This window comes from Archocentrus centrarchus, chromosome 19 (genome assembly GCF_007364275.1).
Source record: "Archocentrus centrarchus isolate MPI-CPG fArcCen1 chromosome 19, fArcCen1, whole genome shotgun sequence".
Classification (NCBI taxonomy): Eukaryota; Metazoa; Chordata; class Actinopteri; order Cichliformes; family Cichlidae; genus Archocentrus; species Archocentrus centrarchus.
In genome coordinates, this window is record NC_044364.1 from 9,252,360 (window position 1) to 9,277,403 (window position 25,044).

General features: G+C 37.1%; 3 protein-coding genes across 4 annotated transcripts in view; 1 reads left to right on the forward strand and 2 right to left on the reverse strand.

Moving 5' to 3' along the window:
• The first annotated feature begins 2,727 nt into the window (after window positions 1-2,727).
• On the forward strand, window positions 2,728-3,636 carry LOC115798849 (fibroblast growth factor 21-like). Its single transcript, XM_030755832.1, has 4 exons — window positions 2,728-2,820; window positions 2,951-3,028; window positions 3,162-3,265; window positions 3,346-3,636. The coding sequence occupies exons 2-4, from the start codon at window positions 2,968-2,970 to the stop codon at window positions 3,634-3,636; spliced, it is 456 nt and encodes a 151-aa protein (XP_030611692.1). The 5' UTR covers window positions 2,728-2,820; window positions 2,951-2,967.
• A 2,525-nt stretch (window positions 3,637-6,161) lies between these two features.
• Window positions 6,162-11,398, reverse strand: LOC115798264 (potassium voltage-gated channel subfamily A member 1-like). The gene is made up of 2 exons (XM_030755050.1): window positions 10,721-11,398; window positions 6,162-7,055 (listed from the first exon to the last, which is right to left on the reverse strand). Exons 1-2 carry the CDS (start codon window positions 11,396-11,398, stop codon window positions 6,162-6,164), a joined length of 1,572 nt encoding a protein of 523 aa, XP_030610910.1.
• A 9,576-nt stretch (window positions 11,399-20,974) lies between these two features.
• LOC115798852 (potassium voltage-gated channel subfamily C member 1-like) overlaps window positions 20,975-25,044 on the reverse strand; it is a 43,263-nt gene continuing 39,193 nt past the window's right edge. For both annotated transcript variants that reach the window (XM_030755838.1, XM_030755837.1), the window contains one exon: window positions 20,975-21,213. In XM_030755838.1, coding sequence (XP_030611698.1) covers window positions 21,200-21,213 — 14 coding nt within the window. In that variant the 3' untranslated portion in view covers window positions 20,975-21,199. The remainder of the gene's footprint in view (window positions 21,214-25,044) is intronic.

Below are 25,044 nucleotides of genomic sequence, written 5' to 3' on the forward strand. Positions count from 1 at the left end.
TCTATAAGAGGGTGTGCTGTTAAGAGGCAGATGTTTAGTTTATGCTTGAACTGCATGTTCTCTCCATGTTTGCGTGGGTTTTCTCCAGTTTCCTCCCACAGTCCAAAGACATGTAGTTAGTGGGGTTACAGTACATTAATTGGTGTACATTAAATACAGTGTGAATGGTTATCCCTGCGACAGGCTGGCGACCTGTACAGGGTGTGCCCTGCCTCTTGCCCTATGACAGCTGGGATCAGTGAGGGAAGTTTCATAGTGATATCAGTTACTTCAAATTTTTAATGGTAAATGTTTTTCAATTAAAATGTTGACATTTTCAGATTTGATCCTTTGGGTTTCACAGACTAGGTTTTTCCAAATACTCAGGAAATTACCACTTCAGAAGCACATCTACCAAACATTTCAGTTTGATTCAGAACATCATTTATGGAACACTGTATTCCTAAATAAGTGGTGAAAATGGACTTTTTCTGGCTGTTAATGTTTTCTGATTTATGGTCAGCCAAAATTCCCCCTGAAAACCTTTGGCTCTAATATGTTAGCAAAAAGAAACCAGAATTTTGAATCTTGCTTCATAGTAAATTATATTCAAATTTCTGTTTTGTGTGTGCACATTAGTGCACATGTACTGTCAATAAATAGAAAAAAAAGTGTCATTCTCTCCTTGTTAGTTGCAACCTTGTATTAAAAATATATTACAGCAAAGAGATAAACATAGTCATACTATAATTACAACTTCAGTTCCAGGGTAAATTTAGCACCACATGACTGGAAATGAGCCAAAGCAGCTTTTCAGTCACTGTGAAGGTTATAAATAGTGCAGGTCTTTGTATCACAATCAGCTGATGAATAAATACAGGTTGTTTTTTTTTTTAAATGTGGAAGTTTTATATTTAAGTTGAAAAAAACTCAGGCAGAACCTCATTTTTCAATCACTTCTCAGTTCTGGGATTTTACTTTCATAACTCAGGCTATTAGAATCAAAACATCCACAATACACCTTCTAGTATTTATTTTTGATGCACTTTGTCCATCAGACATTAATTCAGATTAGTACATTTTTAATGCATGAGTTCAAGATACCATTTTAGAAAAAAAAAAGTGTGATACAAAAAATTATTTATTTTAATTTATGTAATCGACTGGGGGAGTTTCAATTTGATATCTGTTTCTTAAAATACTGATCCTATTCACCTGTAAGCAAGTCAATGCTCACTTTCATAAATATCCTTACTGAAAGAAAGAAAATGACTTAAATAAAGAGTACAATGGCATTTTCTTACAAATACTTTTGGCACACACACACTGATGGCACTTACACCCCCCCACTGTGCTGGAAGCTTAAAAGGTAAACAGGAAAAAACCCAGCATAAACATGAAGAAATATTTTTAGTGTTTAAAACTATGTTCTGTGTGTATTTGTACTAAACAAGGTGAATAGGTTTCATTATGACAATATAGCGAAATAGGTGATGGTGCAGTTTAAAGATAGAGTCTCATAGTGATGCACCTTTTCCTAACTGGAGAGTTTCCGATCTGACGTGCAGTCTCTCTCTCGTGACTCCACAGCTGCGCTCCTGTAAACACTTCTGCTGCTTATAAATCTGCTTCACCCACTCTTTCCCCCATTCTCTCTCAAACACGCGCATATCAAAATAAGATAAACACCATAAAACTCAAAACAGACTCGGTCACTTCCCACTCGTGATTGTTTGCTGTTATTCATTCGGGAGATGACGCAGACACTTCATGCAGTTTTCAAATGTGGGTTTTTTGTTTGCAATGAATGGAAAAGCACCTTGATTAATTTTGACAAAGCAAAGTTTGTGTTGTGCTTTGGTAACTTTACATTAAAGTGTCACATTGTACCACAATATTTCAAATAAAACTCTGAAAACAATACATTAACATGTCATTAAAGTACTGTGGAATATACTGAGTGTATTTGAAGCTGTGAAAATTTTGGTATTTTCATGAATTGGAAATACCAAGCAACACTGAGGGTTCTTCATGCATTAATGAGGGCTCTGTAAGATGGGCCTCAATTATTATCATTTAAAATCACCTCTGTTTAGCTACTAATTTACATCAAAATAGGTGCTGTGACAAAAGGTCTATAATTCATCCATCCATCGATCCATTTTCTTCCACTTATCCTTTTCAGGGTCACAGGGAAGCTGGAGTCTATCCCAGCTGTCAAAGGGTGGGAGGCAGGGTACACCCTGGACAGGTTGCCAGTCTGTCCCAGGGCTGGCCTATAATTCAGAAGTCCTTGAATATTCCTTATTAAATGATGAAATCCGTGGTTAACGTACACATTTTTGCACACATGCACGGTGGCTCAGAAAAAAAAAGTCCACTTGAACTTGTGGGAGTCCAAAAAAACACAACAACAGCTTTTACAGTAAGTGATCCAAGAAGCCACCGTGAGAGCACAGGTTTTCCTCTCGGCACTCAATCATGCTCTAATTATGTAGAAATGTCTGACTCATGCTCTCATGAAGTAGGACCTCCTTCTCAATGCTCCTTTATAAGGGCCAAAACTTACTCCTGAAGTCACTAGACCACAGTGGTATATTTCTTATTTAATATTTATTTATTTTTAATCCTTGAAAAAAAATCTATTTATTTGTATTTATTCCTTATTTATTTCCTCTTGAAGCTTAGTTAATCTTTCATTTTCCCAAATGTCTTTGTTTTTTTACCTGTCTTCTATTCTCCTTATCATTCCCCTTCCTGTCTCTCTGTCATTTTATCTCACTGACTCCAACCCACTTTTATCCTTTAATAGTCAAGTCAGAGAAGTGCATCTTTACACAGGTATTTAAACGCTTTTCACTGTGGCAATTTACAGAACAATTCAATGCACATGCAGGAATTCCGATGACATGATGATGCTCTCATACACCTCGGATGTTTCTGATTTCTCCTTCATTGCTTCTCTTTGCAGATAACCACAGGCGTGGGATGTATTTGGAGATAAACCTGGATGGGAGAGTCACTGGAAGTGATACTCAGACACCTTACAGTGAGTATTAGGTGGATAAACTGGCAACAGAAAGCATACTTGGCACTGACCTCATTCCACAAAATACAGTTACTAATTTGAGACCCAGAAAAACATGATACATGTTAGTATTTTTATTTTTCCATATTTTCAGGTTTGCTGCAGCTGAAACCAGTTAAACCAGGCCATGTAGTCATTAAGGGACCATCATCATCTCTTTTTCTCTGTGTGGACCGAGGAGGCAACCTGAGAGGCCAGGTAAGTACAAGAGAACTGAAGCATCCTCTTGGCATCACTCTGTATCATTTTTTTTAACATTATTTTAACACTATTTTCAGAGTCACTACTCAGAAACCAACTGCACCTTCAGAGAACTGCTGCTGGCTGACGGATACACCCGTTTCATTTCCTCACACTATGGATTTGCTGTGTCGCTGGCATCAAGACATTCCCCAGATCAACACACAGTTCCTTTCACTCGATTCCTACCACTGAGGAATAACTTGAAAACAGATAGTGCATCTGAACAGTCCCCAAACAATCAGAGACTTTTCAACATGGACTCTGATGACCTTCTTGGAATGGGTCTAAATTCTGTGGCCAGTCCTCAGTTTTCTATGGACAAATAAAAGGACTTTTCACTGTGTAGGCACCTTTAAATGTATGTAGTGACCCTGACAATGTAAATTTGATTCAGTTTTGAGATGAGCAGCTTTATCTTAATCAATGTGTTTCTGTTGAGGTGATACTGGTTTAAGTTATTTATTTATTTTATGTGTATTTCTAATGGTTATTTAAATTTTTTTAATGACTGCTTTGGCAATTTTATTGTTAATATTTTAAAAGCATGTTTGTATCTTGCCCGTGTTGCAACATCCTGTTGATTCTGACACACAAGGTTTCTGAAGTTTCTCTAAACTTTCTCTAAACCACATGTGCTGGGAAAACCTGAGAGGTTTCTGTTTGCACAACTCAAGTGTGTTTATCTGATGGGAGAGAAATTCTGAGTTTAAACAAACATGATATGATATAACTATTGCCTGTTTGCCTTTACTCAAAGGTTAGACAAACCAGGAAGCACATACATGTATTTACCAAATATGCAGAACAGGAACGTAGAGGAGGTTAGTGAGAGTTTGAGCACTCTCTGGTGGACAAAAACGGAATGAAAAATAGGTCCAGTTATCTGTCACTTTGTAGGTGAATGTTTCTTTGTGTCAAATAAAACTTGCCTTGTCTTTGGCCAAACCAGTTCTCAGTTTATATACAGAAAAATTTGTGTGCGTTCAACAATTTATATTTTTGTCTATCCTTTATTTTTTATTCTGATTGTAACCCTTTGAGGCCAAATTGTCATTTCAAATCAGTTCATTTTTCATTGTGATCTTTAAACAGGAGTTAACTTGGGTTCAAAATTGTGCTTGAGTCAAGGTTGTTTAATTCTGACATCCATCTCAAGTTGGATCTGCATTTTTCCATAGTGCTAAAAAAGGAGATTTGAAGAGAACTGTAGCTGTGGTGATGGATCCTTTTGTTTAAATGTTAAATTAAAGTGATTGCAGCTGCTCCAGCTTAGTTTGCCTGCTACTACTGCTTAAAATTCCTCATAATAAAGCTTTTGTTGTAGTTGTTGGTTTCTTTTGTTTCTTTACAAAGATTTTATATGCACTTTTGGCTGCTGATATTGTTGTTGATGTTGGATAGTTGCACAATCATCCATTTACCTTGTGTTTCAATGTGATCTCTGGGTTGAGACCTATAGTTAGATTGCACTGTAAGTGTTTTATTTATCTATGTAAATGTACACTGCCTTTGTTCATTATGTCAAGTGGTTAGAGGTGACCGTAACAATGACCACACTCCTCATACAGATAAAAATAGCTGATCACGACAAGAATCAAATATCAAAGTACTTATTTTACATATCAGTAACAGTTTACTTACGGTGTGGTTCAAAAACCGTACAGACATTTACTGCCATCTAAGCACTGCATCATTAACTAATCAGTCCCAATAGACAGGGATCCAATGTTGATGTCACTAAAAAAAATGTTTATTTTAATCTACTTGCCCTTTACTGAGTGTTAAGCTAACATCAATAACACAAACTAAAACACATTATTACAACAGTTTACACTAGCAATGTAACATAAGCACACATACCTTCCATGGTTCATCACTGTGATGTGTTGGAAAGTCTTATGTGTTCCTGTGAATCTGAGAACAATGTTATTGGAGGTACTGCTTATAACAGCTTAGTAGCTGCTGGAAAGGTCAAGCCTGGACATACAATAGTGAAACAGACTCAGTAGATGCAGTAGTCTAAGCTATCAAGGATTGTTGTATTTCATTTTCTTAAATAGCACTGCTGTAATAGGCAATTTTTTTCATTGGCACAATCGTATTTTAATGTTAAATATTGACTCAATAACACAAGCAAACCATAAAAAATGTGAAATTTATGAAAATTATTAAAATATAATCTTTATCAAAAACACTGAATGAATAATCAAGCAGATGAATACAGAACATTTGCCATGGCAATCAAATCAATTACTTAATGCAGGTATTTCAGGTAATATATAAGCCAAAACTAAACAAATACGCATTGCTTATAGAACAATATTGAGAATGTGAAGGTATTTTATGAGAGATCTTAGTCTGTCCTCAGTAACAGCTCAGCTGGTATTTGGTTGAGTTCTCCAAAGATGTGACATTCATGTTGCCAATAATCTGTCTGCTTTCATTTCAAACTTAAAGGCGCAAGTACTAAGACATCATAGTTTCAAGACACAGACATTCAGAAAGTCATCTCAAACACAAGCTGACAGCATTAATAAATAAAAGCTTGTATTGCATTAATATTTCAACCCTGAGAATGTAAAATGTTTGCTTTGTTAAACCAGTATTATACAAAAGTTGCTTTTCAGTGACAGTTGACTGGTTACCATTCCAACAAATATACTGTAAGGTTGTTAGGAGGTATATGAGCGTTAAATTGAAATTACACAAACTAGCGTTGGTTAGTTCACTAGTTTCTCTTTTCAGGACCTCAGAACTTTTGAATGCATTTTATTTTACTTGTGTATCATTCTACTTTTTTACTAACTTTTCTTGCTTTGATGATTTTGGTAAAGCGTGCAAAACACCCTGCCTAAACTTGAGTAACCAGAGGTTCCCTCAGATACATATTTCCTCCCCTGTACTCTATACTCTGTCCTGTACACAGTCCACCAAGCAATGTCCCATTCAGAGGGCTGCAGAGGCTTTCATTGGCATAATAATCTCCTTCTGGATCTCTATCGCCTTCCTCTAAATCCTCGCCTTCAGGGTCCTCATCCTCCCATAGACTTGTCTGGACGTGAGTATATTCACTTCGGTCCTCACATTCAGTCTCTCTGTGGTAAAAGTAGCTGAAATTGGACACAATGACAGGAACAGGCAGTGAGATGGTAAGAACACCAGCAATGGCACACATGGAGCCCACCATCTTGCCCCACACTGTTGCTGGGTACATATCACCATAGCCTACTGTAGTCATGGTGACAACTGCCCACCAGAAACCATGTGGTATACTGACAAAGTCTGTTTTGTTGTGGTCAGCTTCAGCAAAGTAGACAGCACTGGAGAAGAGGATGACACCAATAAACAGGAAGAAGATAAGAAGACCAAGCTCTCGCATGCTGGCTCGCAGTGTCTGACCAAGAATCTGGAGGCCCTTGGAGTGACGAGACAGCTTGAAGATCCTGAAGACCCTCACCAGCCGGATGACCCTGATGATGGCCAAGGATGTGGCTGGAGAGGCATCATTGTCTTTGACCAGTTCTGTTCCCAGAGTGACAAAATAAGGCAGGATGGCACTGAAATCGATGACGTTCATGACATCTTTGAAGAAGTGCATCTTGCTGGGGGAGCAAGCGAATCGCATGAGGAGTTCAAAGGAGAACCAGCATATACACATTGTTTCCACCATAAAGAAGGGGTCGTGGAAAACACTTGGTGGAGCAGGCATGTTGTCAGATATGTTCTTTGACTGAGCGTGATACTCCTGAATTGAATGACACAGGGCAGACAGGAAAAATGTAAAACATACTTGAAAAGTATGTAAGCAAAAACAACAAACACAATTTAAAATAGCAAAAACTACCTAAGTAATGCAAAACACTTGCCAGCACCTTAAAAGCTCATGAATTAACTGAATTTATCTTGATTGTTTAATCTGTACAAAAACCAGAAGCGTAAAAATGACACATACAAAAAGTGACGTCCCACAAGATTTGTTGTAAAGGAACCCTACTTTTAACCACCAATTAAATAAATTCATATGTCTTTCAGCTGAACATGCATAGAAAATCCATGCAGGCATGGGGGAACATTCAAACTCCACACAGAAATGCCCCAGCCAACCAGGAGGTTCAAACCCAGTACCTTCCTGATATACAGGTGCTGGTCATAAAATTAGAATATCGTGAAAAATTTGATTTATTTCAGTAATTCCATTCAAAAAGTGAAACTTGTATATTATATTCATTCATTACACACAGACTGATATATTTCAAATGTTTGTTTCTTCTAATTTTGATAATAATTATTATCAAATATTATCAAATATATAATAGTTATAATTATTTGATAATTATAACTGACAACTAATGAAAACCACAAATTCAGTACAATTTGATTATTTAAGAATATACAAAAAAGGATTTTTAGAAATGTTGGCCAACTGAAAAGTATAAACATGAAAAGTATGAGCATGTACAGCACTCAATACTTGTCGGGGCTCCTTTTGCCTGGATTACTGCAGCAATGCAGCGTGGCATGGAATCGATCAGTCTGTGGCACTGCTCAGGCAGTATGAGAGCCCAGGTTGCTCTGATAGTGGCCTTCAGCTCTTCTGAATTGTTGGGTCTGGTGTATCACATCTTCCTCTTCACAATACCCCACAGATTTTCTATGGAGTTAAGGTCAGGTGAGTTTGCTGGCCAATTAAGAACAGGGATACCATGGTCCTTATGCCAATTCCTGTTGGAAAATGAAATCTGCATCTCCATAAAGTTGGTCAGCAGCAGGAAGCATGAAGTGCTCTAAACTTCCTGGTAGATGGCTGCATTGACCTTGGACCTCAGAAAACACAGTGGACCAACACCAGCAGATGACATACCATACCAATTTATTTATAAAGCACCTTAAACCATCACTGACTGTGGAAACTTTACACTGGACCTCTCTTCCTCCAGACTCTGGGACCTTGATTTCCAAAGGAAATGCAAAATTGACTTTGATCAGAGAACATAACTTTGGAGCACTCAGCAGCACTCCATCCCTTTTTGTCTTTAGCCCAGGCGAGACGCTTCTGAGGCTGTCTCTTGTTCAAGAGTGGCTTGACACAAGGACTGCGACAACTGAAACCCATGTCTTGCATACGTCTGTGCGTGGTGGTTCTTGAAGCACTGACTCCAGATACAGAAAAATTTTTTGAATGTGTTTTGTTTCACAATCCTTTCCAGGGTGCGGTTATCCCTATTGCTTGTACACTTTTTTCTACCACATCTTTTCCTTCCCTTCACCTCTCTATTAATGTGCTTGGACACACAGAGCTCTGTGAACAGCCAGCCTCTTTAGCAATGACCTTTTGTGTCTTGCCCTCCTTGTGCAAGGTGTCAATGGTTGTCTTTTGGACAACTGTCAAGTCAAGTTTTCCACATGATTGTGTAGCCTACAGAACTAGACTGAGAGACCATTTAAAGGCGTTTGCTGGTGTTTTGAGTTAATTAGCTGGTTAGATTGTGGCACCAGGTATCTTCAGTATTGAACCTTTTCACAATAATTTAATTTTCTGAGATACTGAATTTGGGGTTTTCATTAGTTGTCAGTTATAATCATCAAAATTAAAAGAAATAAACATTTGAAATATATCAGTCTGTGTGCAATGAATGAATATAATACACAAGTTTCACTTTTTGAATGGAATTACTGAAATAAATCAACTTTTTCATGATACTCTAATTTTATGACCAGCACCTGTAAGGCAACAATGCTAACCACTGCACCACCATGCAAAATCATGCCCTCCACCCCCCCAAAAGAAAAGAAAAAACTGGCAGGTAGTCCTCCATAGAACAGAGATTTGACTTTACTATTATCTGGATTAAAAATAATAATAATAATAATAAATAAACTTTAAGTGTTCTGGCAAGTTTTGTTACTTTTTGACAGAGCCAGGATACCTGTTTGACTACTCTTTTTGCTAAGTTGGTGGAGGCTACACATTTATTGTATGGATATGAAAGTGGTCTGCATCTTCTAATGTACATTTTTATAAAATATGTTGAGTAAACATATGTCAATGTTCTTGTAAACGCAAAACTACTACTGTGTACCCTACTAGTTAATATATTACTTAAAAAAAAAACACTGCTGAGCTAGCTAGTGCTTGATACATTGAACTTAAATATGTTCTTATTGGTTCTCACTTTTGGCAGCATCAAGTGTTTGACATGTGTGCCATACCATTTAGCTATCTCTTTTTCAGACCACCTGTCATGCCATCTTCTATGTCAGTTATCATTATAACGTTTCATATTCAAGCACTGGTTGGTGGCTATTTAAAAAATCTTACACTAAAACATCCAGCTAAAAGTATCAAATTGGATTGCATGGACTTAAATAGATCAGTTTAGTATGCTGTAATGGGTTGTGTGTAATATATAAAGCTCAGGGTAGTTTAAATAAACCTAGAGTATTCCTTATGACTTTCAGTAGCAGGTCAGCGACAGTGTTTATTACTAAAGGTGGACTTCTATGTGTTGATTTGTTCCAAGGGCTCTCCTAAGACTATATTTAACCCTGTGAGATCTCTGAAGAGAAACATGAGTGTCTACTTGCACCACTCCTCGTCCATCTCCACCTTCCTCACTATTCCCATCAGCCTGGCTCCTGAGGCCATGTAAAATTGCCAGTGCAGTTCAGTGAGTGTACCGCTGACTTGGACACGAGGAGGTTACAGTAGTTTCCTGGCAGCTGCCTTGTGCAAAGGAAGTCTGGCACAGCATAGCAGTCCTGGAGGAATGTGTTAACATGACCCAAAAGTATGCTACTCATCCTGTGAGACCTTTTAGTCTTTGGTTCTAAGCCACCTGGAAGGCCTTGGCTCACCTTTGCCTATGTGTATGGTCATTTGTGACCTTTAATTAACACACCTAACTGTCTCCTCACTCTGTCTTTGCTTCCTATTATTTGTATTCCAATGCCCACCCATTACTCCCTGTACCCTTTAGCACTTCCTGAATCCGAGTGTATCAAATTTAACAGCCGGCTAAAATAATCACACCATAAGCTCTCTTTCTCTCTCTCTCGCTCTGGTCTGCTTCCAGACATATTGGCCAATAGTATCCTATGTCAATATTTTAACTCTGAACACACTATAGTACTCTTCAAGTATGTGTTTACCTAAACAACTGCTAAAAAAGATATTGTTTTCCTTTGGCAGTCACAGTCACACATTCAAGACTTTATAAACAGATTTGCGGTTTCTCAAATACTTTTAGAAGTTTAGCAAATTTTATTCTCTAACATTCCCAATTTTCTGGTGTCTTGACGGTAATCAAATAATTTGCTTAAATCAGGTCAACTTACTGCCATCTGTTCTTATAACATCATCCACCAACTTTCCTTCCCAAACATATAGCACACTTTAATTAAATTTCCAACCTCTTTGTCATGCCTAAGGTCGGGCAGTGTCTCCAGGCAGAAGATGAGGATGGACACCACGATTACCATCACACTGATGATAGCGATGATGCGTGCACCCGACGAGGACTCAGGGTGCTCAAACAGCATCCACAGTTTTCTCTGGAGTCTGTTGGATGGCAACGGCCTCTCCTCTTCTTTTGGAAAACCTTCGTCCTCTTTGAAGCGGTTCACAATGTCCTCTCCAAGCTCATAGAAAATGAGCTCATCCATGAAGATATCAAGGGGTATATTTGCGGGCCTTCGAAGCCTCCCCCCTGACTGGTAAAAATACAGTATGGCATCAAAGCAGGCTCGATTGCGGTCCAAGAAGAGCTCGTTTCGAAGTGGGTCAAAGTAGCGTGACCGTCGTCTGGGGTCACCAAGCATGGAGTCAGGGAATTGGGCTAAGGTGCGAAGTTGAGTTTCATAACGCATTCCTGATACATTGATGGCCAGTCTTTCACTCAGCGCCCATCCGCTCCTCCATAGAGATCCGGAGCGACGTTTGTCTTTCTTCTTCTCCTTCTCATTTCCTCCGATCTCCTTCTCTCCTTTTTCCTCGCTGTTGAGCTGGTTCTTCAGATGTTTGTCCTTCTCTCCATCGCTCTCTTTCCCTCTGCCTTCTCCTTCACTGGCCTGTGGGTCCCTGCTTTCCATCCCTGTCTTTATCCTATGCCAGGGAATGCTGCAAACCACTCTCCTGAGATTTTCAACACCTGGACTTATAAAAGAAATCCTGTTTGAAACCAGAGTGATAATTCCATCAGTGGATTAGTTTTTCAGTTGTTAAGCGTTACAGATGGCATTAGCAGCAAAGGACTGAAGGGGAGAAATTGACATTTCATGACAGATTTCATTACATTTGCCCAAAAAGCTTCTAAAATTTGAAAGTTAATTAATGATTTTGTTTTTAGGTGAACTGAATGTAAAACAATGTGCAATGTTAGTACCCGGTTAGCGAAATTAATTTACTCACTTAGAAAAACAGCTGCTGACAGATGCTAATGGCAGGGTGAAAAATCACATTGTTTGTCTCCTCTGGCTCAGGTTATTTCTCATCCTCGCTGTCATCATGTCTCCCTGTCATAAACACAAATTCCTTCTTTGGTTGTCTAACCTGTCACAGAGAGGTCCACTACATCAAGTTTAACTTTCTGATCAACTTTACACAAACTCTGCTTCCAGTTGTTTGCTCAGGGAACAGCCAGGATCTCACCCTGTCCCTCACTGTCTCACGTTGTCGGCCTTAAAATTTTGGGGGGGAATGCTGCCCTGTTGAAATTTGATCTCTACTGGACCCCTCCACCCCCTTCATGTCCCTTCCCTCCATTTTAGCTAGGGGGCAAGTCAACCTTCAACCTCCCTATCAAATGTCACCTCTGCATGGTATTGCATGGTGCTACCATCCCTAACAAGCATGGTGGTATGACTGACGGAAGCCCCTCACCGTCTTTTATGAACTCGAAACAACGGGATGTGAACGAGTGCTATTTAAAAACAAAAAAACTGTGGGGCTTGGGTGTCATAGAACAAACACACAGAAAAAATATGTTCATTGTAATTAATTCAATTTTCTGGTCTCTTCAGTAGACTCCTTCAACAAAATGAAAGCATAAAATGAGCTGAACTGAAATTTACTGTAACAAATTTCCCTGTGAAATTACAATAAACAACAGGAAGCTGTTTGCCAACGTGAAATTGTTATTTTAATATATATAACTACTGTAATCTACAACAACAAACTTGTATTTACTGGCTTGCTGTTAATATTTTTTTTAAAACTCTTTACATCACTGCCATGTATTTTTCCACCAATTTAATTAATTATTGCAGTATATATAAATGTTAAAAAATTATGTGGATTTCTTAAATGCATTTAAAAAAAGGGCTTTTATGTAAATTTATGTAAACAATACATTTGATTTTTATTAAGTCTACCACTAAACTATCCCGCAAGCCAGCACACACAAGTAGAATAGTCATTTATTATTTTTATTTAATACATTGCAGACATTTAATGCAAAAATGTCTGCAATGACACAAATCCATTAGGTAAATTGGGTCACCTTTTTTTTTATTTGTAGAGCAGCACAGTAATAAATTATTAGGTTTTGTTTAACTATATCACATATTCTTCCTCATTTCACTAATAATAATACTTTGAGTTCAAAGGAAATTGGACCCTTGTCTGCCTCCATCACCTCTAAATCAGGATCAGCCCCCACCAGACTCTCAATCTGTTGCTGACGATTGCTGTGTGTCACACAACAGGCTTCATGGGGGGGGCTACCGCCTACACCTTGAATCTGGTAGTTCATGTGGTTAGGTGGAAAATCATTCAAGCCAAATGTGTGTGGCCGCTTATGATGACATGCACTACAAATGGACAATGCAACAAGAAAATTTTTCACTTTGTCTGTGGATTATTATTATTGTTATTTTTTTTTTTTTGGTGGTGCCCTAGAAGAGATATTCTTATTCAAACTGTTACATTTAATTACACCACTGTCTTCTGCAATTCATTTTGTTAACCATAAACAAAAATGGAACAATACCAAAACAAAAGCATTAAAATGCATAAATGTGCCCTTGAACACAAACATTGTTTTTTTAGTAATGCGTCAAATATTAAAAAGGATCACAGGTTATATCAAACTGCATAGCACCTCCTTTTTTTTTTCTCTAAACAATACTTGTGATATCAACGTAAGTCTACTAAAGCAGACTACTCCTATGTTTTACCACCAGAGGGAGGTGATGTTCAGGCGCAAAGGAGAAAAACTGAAAAAGGCCTCTGCAGACATTTCTAATAGCTGCCTTCAGTCACAGAAAAAAAAAAATGCTATCTGAGCTGATACAGTACACTGCCATCTGATCACAGTCTGCTTACTAAGAATGCAATGACCTTTTTTTGTTTGTTTGTTTTTACAAACCAATAAACTCAAGGATATACAGCATAAATATTTCAACAATATATGAATACCAAGTATCAAGAAAATGCAATGAGGAATTCAACTTTTTTGTTTTGGCTTGTTAAAATTGTGGAATCCAATGGGAGAAGTCAGGCCATAAAAATGTTGTGTTATTCTGAGTGTTGTGCAATAGTCATCATAACCTGACAGAGGAACAGGTGCTCCTGGTTCTGTATAGTGCCATATAACTCCACTGCTTTCGTGCAGCTATGCAGAGCAGTCATTACATCTTGTGACGTCCATGAGATGGCTGCACATAACCGGTACAGTTTCACAACACAGTTTGAAACCGACAGTTGGTAACCATGAGCAGAAAAAAATAAACGACTCATTAGACTACATTTTAATTTTTTTAGCATGTCACCTGCACTAGCGTCAAGTATTCTTTTAAAAGGTTCAACTAGCTTATTTAAATCAATGTCATTTTAAACTTTGTTTTTAATCGCATTGTGACTATCATATGCCAGTTGATTACTTTATAGCATAAATAAATAAACAAATCCTCATGGCGCACTTTTGATTTCCAAAAATCTCTGATGCTGGATTCAAGGACAAAAGAAATATTGTAAACTGTAAAATGAGACGTCAAAATCTGCAGCTCCCATTTAAAAATGCCCTTTACAGCAGAAATAAACACATTAAGCCTGGTGAAAATGACTGGTCTTTATAGTTACTTTCTTCTCTATAACAAATTTCACTCAAAACATGGCTGCTTTGAACAAAAGGTGGTAGAAGTGGGTACTGACCCTAGACAGTTTAACAGATAGATGTAGCATCCAAGTTGGAAAAATGAAGCTATACAGAAGCATCTTAAATCTGGCAATGGTGATAGCTGTGGCTGTAAAAAAAAAAACAACAAAAAAAAAGACTTCCAGTCCTATAGCAGTTAATAGCTCAGGAGGTAGAGCAGGTCATCAATTAATCAGAAGGTTGGTGGTTCAATCCTTGGCTGCTCTAAGTCTGTGTGCTGAAGTATCCTTGGGCAAGATACTGAACCCCAAGTTGTTCTCAAATACTTTGTCTGCATGTGAAAGTTAGACAGAAAGCACTTAGGCCTAGAACAAAGTGCTTGTATGAATGGGTGAATGAAGACATGTTGTATAAAGTGCTTTGTGTGCTCAAGTAGAAAAGCATTGTGTGAAAACTATTCCATATGGCAAAACAGCTTTCTGTACTGACCTCTGTAAACACTTTCCTGCTGAGTTTATGGGCCCAGTCACTCATTTTGGGTCATACTGAAAACAAAACCTGTTCTGTAAACCTTAGTCATACAGTGTTTCAAAATGAAGAGTTATCTGTGGCATGAAATCACAAGCTCATTGACTAATGTCGTGCCAATCATAAGCATGTGGTTTCATGGTCAGACCAGAAGGGTACCCCCTCCCTGGTACCCTTCTGGATTTTTTCCAACCAAGATGGCGATGGAAGAAACACTTATCTAAAGACTTCAAAACAGGACCTCAGAAACAGATGGGTAGCATCACGGTAACTTCATCCATCTTTTATTCTAACTATGGTGCTGACACAGGCAGTTGCTAGCCATCAGCTACTTCACATCAGCTAATTTGAGTCACTGAACCAGACCTCTTGGTCACGTTTGTGAGGTTGTTCCTTTCTGAAGCATTTTAATTAAATAATATGGATTGTCATATTGCTAATTGAAGCCCCTCCAAGGAGTTTTGTTTTTGGAAAATTCTGACATTTTATCTGTATGTTACTTTGCACTAATTAACAGGTATTTGGGTCTGTTCAGTGCCTCATACCAGTATATTGACACAGCTTGCTAACAAAGCCTGCTAGCATCTGTGGATAACTTAGCATGCTGGCCTATCATCCAAATATCGTCACTTCGTGGTCCAAAAACCTACAGGGACGAGAGCAAAATGCTTCAAAATAGCACATTCACAAACTGATAGGTTTGTAACTGTCCATTTTTTCTAAAAAGTCCATGGTTAAGTTACAAAATATTACAGGTACTAATGTGTCGGTATCTGATGTCAGGAATGTTATGTTACAGTTATTTGATATCAAGCTGGGAAGACAGCACTTAGATTACATTCTCAAACTTAAATATCATGAGACTATTACTGCTGACCTGCAGTTTATTGATTGCCATTAAACAGGAACATTATTAATGCTGTCACTGATATACACCATGTCCTTCCAGTCACAAATTTAATGTCAGTCTTTAGTTTCTTGGAAGGCTTTAGATTTCACTGTGTTCTCACTTCATATCAAATTATATCAATCACTTTATTGTGATATCCTGTTCCCGACAGGCTGATAAACAGTGTTAACTGTGACAGTCAGTGCAAAAATTCTATTAGTCATATTCAGCCGGTATTCACAGACGCCCACATTTCATCAGGAATCTTAAACAAACTGACACACAAGTCGCGTTACTTTTTCATTTATTTTAAGTTAATTTCAATGATTTTAAGCAATTTTTAATGTCTCTGAAAAAGCATCTCATGACTTTTAATTTGTTATTCATTCAAGCTGCTATGAAGATTGAGATTCACATTAGATTGCGTTGACATTCATACATTATAAGTCTCAATAGTAGAAATATGTTCAATTATGACATTTATTGATATGTTTCTATTTTTTCTTCAAAATATAAAAAGATAGATCATGAACATTCCATTGAAATATACTTTATACAGTTCTTGATGAGTTGTTCTTTGTTTTACAACATTTCAAAAATAAAATCCGGCATAAGTCACAACCAGATAATCCATTGACCACCTCTTCACTCCATTCACTCTCCTACTAAGACAGCAGTACAATGGACTAGTACTTAAGTCTGTTTTATACAGTTTGATAGCATGTAAAATTAACATGTTTCATCTTTGGATGTATGATGATAATGTGTACTATTAGATAAATGTATATTGGGTATGACTTTTGTGTTAATCATAATACTTCTAATTAAAATAGGATAGTAAATATGTTAGAAAAATGTATTCAGTATGATAACATTTCCTCTAAAACAACTCTGTTATTATTAATTTGTAAAATAAAATATTTTTTTGATTAGTGTGATTGCTAAGTCACTCTATGGAAAACCATAAAGCCACTACACATCATCTAAACTGATGACAGAACATCTGTGTCTCAGGGAGCATACAGTAAGTGTCTATCAGTGGCATTCGTGGTGCAGATTGCATACATTGTCCTCAATCCAAAAAAACCAACAAAAACAAAAACATACTAAACATAAAAAAAATATATAAAGAAAATGAATTGGTTACATTGAGGATGTGTCATCCAAGGACTACATGACACCTTCCCAACACCTGCAGATGACATACCATATTATTGTCCACATACATATTAGTCATTGTCACAACAGTGGCACCTCCTTATTGTGTAAAGCAGTTTTGTTCTTTTGGTTGTTTGAGTGTTTTTACATGAAATCCATAACATTTTATAACAGATTGAAAAAATAAAACAGACTTAGCACTCTTAACATTGTAACTCATTCTCTTCACCGTGTCTAAATCAAATGGCAGTATTATGCATTGGAAAAGGAAAGACATCTTTTTCAGCCTGTCACTGGCAGAGCAGCCACAATGTAGAGAATGATGGAAATGAGGAATGTAACCATGAAAAAAATAAGGAATGAAAAAGACACTACTTGGCCATAAACACAGAAACAGCTGGGTGAAGCACAAGGTTTTTGCAAATGTGCGCACCATTGCAAGACGTTTACTTCTGAAATATTCATAAACATCTTTGTGACCATCAAAGCCATAGTAGCTTAATGCCTTCCAAAGTGGGAACTGAAATTGTGAGTTTTAAAAAGATACGGGACCAAAAAAGAAATCCCATGGACCATTTAATGCAAATAGAGAAAAGTTCTAGACCCTGTAAAACCAGTGTAGACTCAACAGAATTTTTGAATAACTTCAGTAGTCTACATCACACCATTGAGTCTCATATTCTGGTGAGCCTCCAACTCCAATGTGCTAGGAATGGACAGAGAACCGTGCAGCTGCCTGAGCTAAGCCCTGGACCAGCAGGGCCTGAAACTCACTTGGAATACCAAGACAAGGATGATGTGCTTAGAGAGCACTCAACAATGACATTATTTTTCACTTATTGTTACATCATTATCAATCTCTCCTTGGTGGACACTGGTATTTCTCACCCTTTCGTTCCCACTTTCTGACATCATTTTGGAAGCTCTGGGTCTTTTTGATTGGTACTCACTTGACTGTGCTGTTTGCTGTAATAAGCTGCCAACTAGCCAGCTGGATGACAGTAACCATGGTAAATGACGGATGCAAAGACCTGACCATCTAAAAAACGAAGACGAGCTACTTCTACACACTCATGCTGACACTGCGAGTGTGAGTAGTTTTCAGTTGCCTCTTGGAGGAAGACGTTTCTGCTCTACAACACGGCACAGTGTTTATAGTTATCAGGACTGGATTCATGACAAACAATGACAGGAGGCTAAGGGAATATGTCAAGACTCTATTCCCCCTTGAGAGATTATCAAGTCATAATGCATGCGTTTTTACACATCACTGTGAGGTGTTCACATTATCGTTGTCTATATACTAGAATTTTTTTTATTTTAGAAGAAAATAGCAAAACACCTACATCCAAGCACACCATTGACACACCTGAGTCCTTAAAACCACACAAACTTTGGAATGGCAGTTGGTTCCATGCAAACCTGATATCTCTGACTGTTTGCCAATATAGTTTCATTAATACTCCTATTGGTCATTAATGGATAACCTACTCTTCTATTCCCATTTTTCTATGAATGGAACAGAATTGCCTATCCCAGCAAAATCTTGTCATGGGATATCCAAGGCCTTTACAAATCTCTAGCACTGAGATTTTAAAGATATTCAAAGGACTCAAGGTTCTCCATTTAACCTGCTACAATCTTGTGACAACTACTGTTTATTGCAAAAGAAAAAAGCAAACCATGAGTAGTAATCAAGCTGTCAAAGTTGTGGTATGGAGTGCTGTTGTTTTAGAACTGCTGCTGCTCTTGCTGCTGCTACGTAAGTTCTGCAAATGAATCAAGGAGGAAAACGTGGACCTAACAATAAACAGCAACAACAACAACAACAACAACAAAAAACATCCTTTGCTCTAGGCAAAGTCTTGAATGACCACTGTTGACTTAGAAGACTTAAAAAAATATGCCCCTCAATGCATTAGAAAATAAAACAATGACTGAGGTTAAAAACACTGGAATGACTAATGTAGGGCAGTAGTAGCAGAGAGATTTCATCAAACAAAACATAGTTCAGGGTGTACTTTGCAAACATACATGTTTCAATATTCACATTTTTTTAACTTTTCAAAACAAAATATAGCTCTTCTCTTTCATTATAATCTTTTTTAAAACATTAATTGCATATAACATTTTTTTAATTAATTTTATATATATTTTTTGTATCTCTAGCACCCTTGTCTTCAACTAAGGGCTTGCAGAAAAGACAGTCATGCAAAGTAGTCATGCTGGTAAACAAAGTTACAAAAATGCATTTTCTTTTTTTCTCCATTTGTTTATCTCAGCGTCCATCCTTCATCATCACTATGTCTTCGTAGGTGCAGTCTGTCATTGCTCATTGTCTTTCAGAAAACATTTTCTCAGTGCTTGTGGGGTTAACAGCTTTGCACACCCCTCATAACAGAATATTTGCTCTCCACATTTTTGACTCCATTTTGCGATGCCAATACTCTAATCACATTTGCATCTGACTTTTTTTCTGTCATTCTGGACTTTTTTTTTTTTTTTCTGCTCAGAAACCTCCTCCAAAGTAATGGAGAGTTGTGGATTTGTTTATCAAAATATAGATTTGTTCTCTTTGTACACGTCCACGTTTGCTCTACTCTTGGTCCACGTCTTCTCATTTACCCCTTCGCATAAGGGTCTCCCAAAATGGGCCATCTTATTCTTGACACCAGCTTGCCAGTGAAGCAGTCGTTGGCAGCAAGTGAGAGATGGGGCAGTATGAATCCAGGGAGTCTTGTGCCTTGACTGGCAGTGTTGGCATTTGTGTTAGCAGGAATATTTATCTGATTGGTCCATTTCAAAATAATATTGAATTTACAACCACCAGTCCTGGTAGTGGTAGTGTGCCATTTGTCATTCAGGCAGGCCGATATCCCTTGATCGACGAGGTTCTAGGACTTGTTTTGCCTTCTTTAATCAGTCTCTTTACTCCCCATGACTGAGTGCTGTGTCAGTCAGACATGGGAAAAATATTCTATTTAAATGTGCAAATAGGGATAGGAATAGTGGCAGTGAATGACTAAGTTCTATTAGAGGAATGAATTTTGGGGTGAGTACAAAACTCACCCTTAACAGAATATTTACCTAATCTACAATAGATTTAACAAGGTCATTCAGCAAGTGCATGCTACAGGACCTTTGGTATCCCACATGGATTTTTGGGCAAGCCCATGCCAGTACATGAGAGATAAAGAAAAGTCATTTCCCACTATTGTTGTTACAGTGACTGTTTAAGGTGAGTTTAAATGCACAGTAAATGCCATATGTGACATATATGTGTGAGCCAATGCTACATGTGCTTCATTTGTTTACGTTCATACTTGGTATAGTTCGTGCTTTTTTTTCGAGCATCTCAGTCCTGTGAGGAGGGCAGTGTTTCAATCAGAAAAAGTAAATGGAAGACATTGATTCAGTGGCAAACATACTATACACGTGCTAAGCTCGAACAAGGGACCAGATGGGTGTACTTGAGATATATATATATATATATATATATATATATATATATATATATATATATATATATATATATATATATATATATATAATGTCAAATTTTTAATGAGTAAGACCAATCCTTTGTCTCTCATGTACCCTTTTTTTTTTTCACTGGAAAGGAACCCAAGAGGAAAATGACATCTAAAAGATCCCTTGAATGCATAAATTCCTCTCTCTGTGAAGGGTTGATGGATTAAGTCAAGTTATTTCCCAGCCAACAAATGCTACAATATGTTAGCAGAGATGCTACATTGTTCATTCAGTCCTGTTGAAGACCTTTTTTTTTGTTTGTTTTTTTTTTTCAGAAACTCAAGTTGCTCAGTTGTTCAGTACTGTACTGAGTTGGTCTTCATACAAGATGGCGAGTATTAATGTTGGAGAGATGTCATCTGGAATGTGAACTAAGGAGTCCTTTTCTCTCCCAAAGTGTGTAAGTGCAATGCTCACTCAGTTTGCCAAAAAAAAAAAAAAAAAAAAAAAAAAGAAAAGGTCAGTCAGACAGCTGTCAAAAGTGTGGTTGGAGTTCCAAGAGGCTGCTTTGGTAACAATGTGAGGAGCAGACCATATGATTTTTAAATTCATGATTAACCTCTGGTCTCTCTTGTCACCCCAAAGATCTCCTTTAAACTGTCCATCCGTGTCACACCTGTCGCTTATGTGGCTCCTGCCGCAAATTTGTGTTTACCGGTTACGGACTCTTCATTAGAGAGAAGGTGAATGCTAGAAACTTAACACTGTGAAGAAAAGAATAGAAAGCCATTAATATTAAGTTCACAGAGAATAAACATAGTTTGTAAAACATCATGTTCAGAAAAGTGAAAGTTAGTATTATAAGTAAATGCTGATTAATTTCTAAAGTGCTTAACTGATATCAACCAATCTTAGTTATAAAGTGATCGTTTGCTCTTGTTCTCATATTCTGAATGTCAGTAACATGGATTTCCATAATACAGTTTATTAATGGCATTAAATGATGTAGAATAGAAAAATAATCAAGGATTGCTATTACCTGTAAACTGCGGGTTAAGAGTGTCAGAAAGAGGCTCACACATTTAAACTGTAATGACATCTACAACAAGCTACAAAAAACAGTCTGTCTCACAAATATGTACAGACAGTAACTTGGCATATGATTTAAGTTCTGCAAACTCTGCACATAAAAATCAGAGTGTAGAGGCTGCTATTTTTAGCACATTCCCATGAAGTCCCATTCTGAAGAACTGCATTCTGCATCTGCGATGCTCTCTGGATCGCCTCCATTGTGTCAAAGGGACAAGGATAACACTGTAAGGAGCCAAATATGACTAATAGGATTGGTGATGAGCAAAATCTGTGTAAGTGTGGTTAAAAAAAAAAAAATTTGTGGCATGTGGAACGCATCGCTGTTTAGACTGTTTTTGCAGAATGCTCTTCTTTAAACCCCTCTGGAGGTTACAGCAGAACTCTGCAAGGAAAGCCTGACCCTGGGGGATGAATTCAACATTACCAGCCTCCTTAACTGTCAGAAAAATAAATAAATAAAGTAAAAGCATGCTCCTGACCTGATGCACTGATTTGAGGCTTGGACACTGCAGACTCTTCCACTGAAAACTCCTGTCAGAACTCAAGGTCATATGTGACAGTACAGCTATGATCACCATCAAAATTCCCTCAACACTAAAGTCATTCTATACATAACTTTGAGGTCCATGGTGAAGTCACAGATGCAGAGTGCAAGTACTAGACATATAGGAAGCAAACTAAAAGTGGCAGCAGAGATGAGATCGGTCACATTCAAATCCAGCACGGTTTTTGATTATTATGGGCAGAGTCGCAGAACTTTGTGATCACACATTGTGTGACAGTTACAGCTGACATTGTTAGAAAAACAAACAACAGACTGAATGAAAAATGCTGCCAGCCAACTGAGCAACACCATGCTCTGCAACGCTACACTTCCAGTGAATACAGCAGTCATTTTTACATGAGTGTTATGTACAGAACATTTCAAAGTGAACAGGATTAGGTAACAGGGAGACTGTAACCAGTTATTCACTAGTGTGTGTGTGTGTGTGTGTGTGTGTGTGTGTGTGTGTGTGTGTGTGTCTGTGTGTGTGTGTGTGTAAACATTTTCATTTGAATGACATGTATATTTTATGGAAAAATACATTTTTGACACATGGACACATACAAACATAGACAGTGTTATTCATGGAAGTTTCCACATTCACAAAAGAATTTTTAAACTTTGTTAAGAGGATGTGGCATTACTCCCTGACAGATTCTGGGGTTTAACCCCGACCCTTAAGCTACACTTTCATGCAAACACAGGTATTAATTCCAGAAAATGCTCAACAACAACAAGTAAATGCCTATGGATTTCTCATTTTTTCACTTATATTTAACAATTCTTGTCATTTTTGTGACGCTATTATAGATTATCTTCCAAGAGATTAAACACTTCTGTTGACATGAATGTACAATACAGTTATCCATTCTTGAAGCTGTATTAGCTCTTCCTGTCTGCTCTTCATCTCTTCATTTTACTTCCTTCTTCTATGAGTGTGCAGTGGAAAGATACAAGGCAAAAAAAAAAACAAAACCCAAAACAAAACAAAAAACACAGTTCATCACTACCAAATGCCAGTTGTACAGTAAATGTTGGGTATTTAGTCATTCAAGCCACTGAATTCCATTAATATTAATAATTTTTTGTTTAGCTGCATTAAATGCATACATACTGTAAATAACCACTGCTGTGTCTTACACTTTCTCCTGTTGTCACATGCATGAATATGTTTGCTAATGTTATATCGGCACAAAATAATTTTATGGCAGATTTCCTGACATGTATTATGCAAAAATATCTGCCAATCCTGGATAGTAAAACAATATTATCTATCTGCTCATAAAGTAATGCCCCCCCCAATTTTGTACAGTTATGGTTACAGACCTCTTCCACATCCTTAGACTCATACTTTGATTCTATTCATTTCCTACAAAAGATGCAAAATACACAATGCACAAAGTTGAAGAAGAATGACAGTGATTGTTATAGTTTTGTTTTTCCATCTTGATAGATATCCCAATAATATTTTTATTGTGAAAATATAATGCTATGACAGCCTTATTTAAGATCAGATGTTTTTGGAAAAGATATGCTGTTTTGAATGTGTTTTATTCTTGTTCCCCCATTTCCTTACATGATACTATACATAAAGCTACAAAGCTTTATGTATAGTATCAGTGCAATAGAATAATAAGAAATATCCATGAGCATGTCTATAGCACAGTGTTTTTCAACCAGTGTTTTTCAAACAGTTTCTGAAAGCTGAGAAACTGCACTTCACAACCAACATAGGGTATTACTGTGGTGTTATTACGGTAATTGTTGCCGTAAGTCCGCGAACAGCGGCACTTTTGAAGTACACTGAGCCAATTATGACATGTTCGGTGGTATAGGGTTATAGTGAACAATGATAACCTTCATCCATTAAAACATTGTACGGGGGACTTATACATGATGATGATATTAAACTGGCATTAGCTGTGAGCTTGCCTCTATTTCCATGTATTGTTGTGTTGTGTTATTCCTGGTAATAGAATGCTTTTGGACAGAATTAGAGTTTGCAAAACACTGAAGTTTTCTACTATAAGACCACATTGTTGTGGCATTTGTTATATTCAAGTTGTGTTCTTGAAGTGGACATGTTACGTGCACTTTTTATTTGAAAGAAGATATATATTTTTTGTGTTTATTTGATTCCCATTTAAGACACTTTGATAAGAAGGACTATATTGTTAATATAGGCTACAGAGTATCATTTTTTAACATTTTTGACTGGTGGTGTGCCTCGTGATTTTTTCAATGGATAAAATTTACCTTGGCTCAAAAAAGGTTGAAAAACACTGCTATAGCATCACAAAAAGAACAAATGTACATGCCTTTGACATTATTCCTGTTGTTATACCACACTCAACTTAGCTACATACTTTTCTCTTTACGTACAAGTATTTAACAACACTTTAAAAACGTAAATATTATTGCCTGAATTCTTAAAAGGGTGGTTTATGTATTATTTTAATGTGCACATTGGTTATAAATCTGATTTGCCAAGTAAGGGAATAGTCCACTAAATTTTGAGATTGATATCCTTTGTTTTACTTTGGTTTGGACAAGATTACTTTGATAACAGTCTATGAGATTCATAGTCACCTACCATCCATTTAATGGTATGCTTAATAGTGACACACACAGAGGCGTTTAGCTGAATTTACAGCTGAATTTACATAATTCTCAATGCAGTTACACATTAAAGTTTTTACAGTACGTCTGCATATTTTCCCACAAATCATTTATATTTACTGTACATTTATATTAAATATAATAAAGATCATTTACTCAAATATAGGATTAGTTCTTATCAAAGCAAATACCAAGATCACACTCTGAACCTTCTTTCAAGTCAGCTCAACTGATAATAACATACATTAAAAACAACCCAATCATGTGGATATGGTAAAGCAAGATAATAAAGACTACGCAGGCATACCTAAAATGTATGTATTTATAACTGGAAACCCTG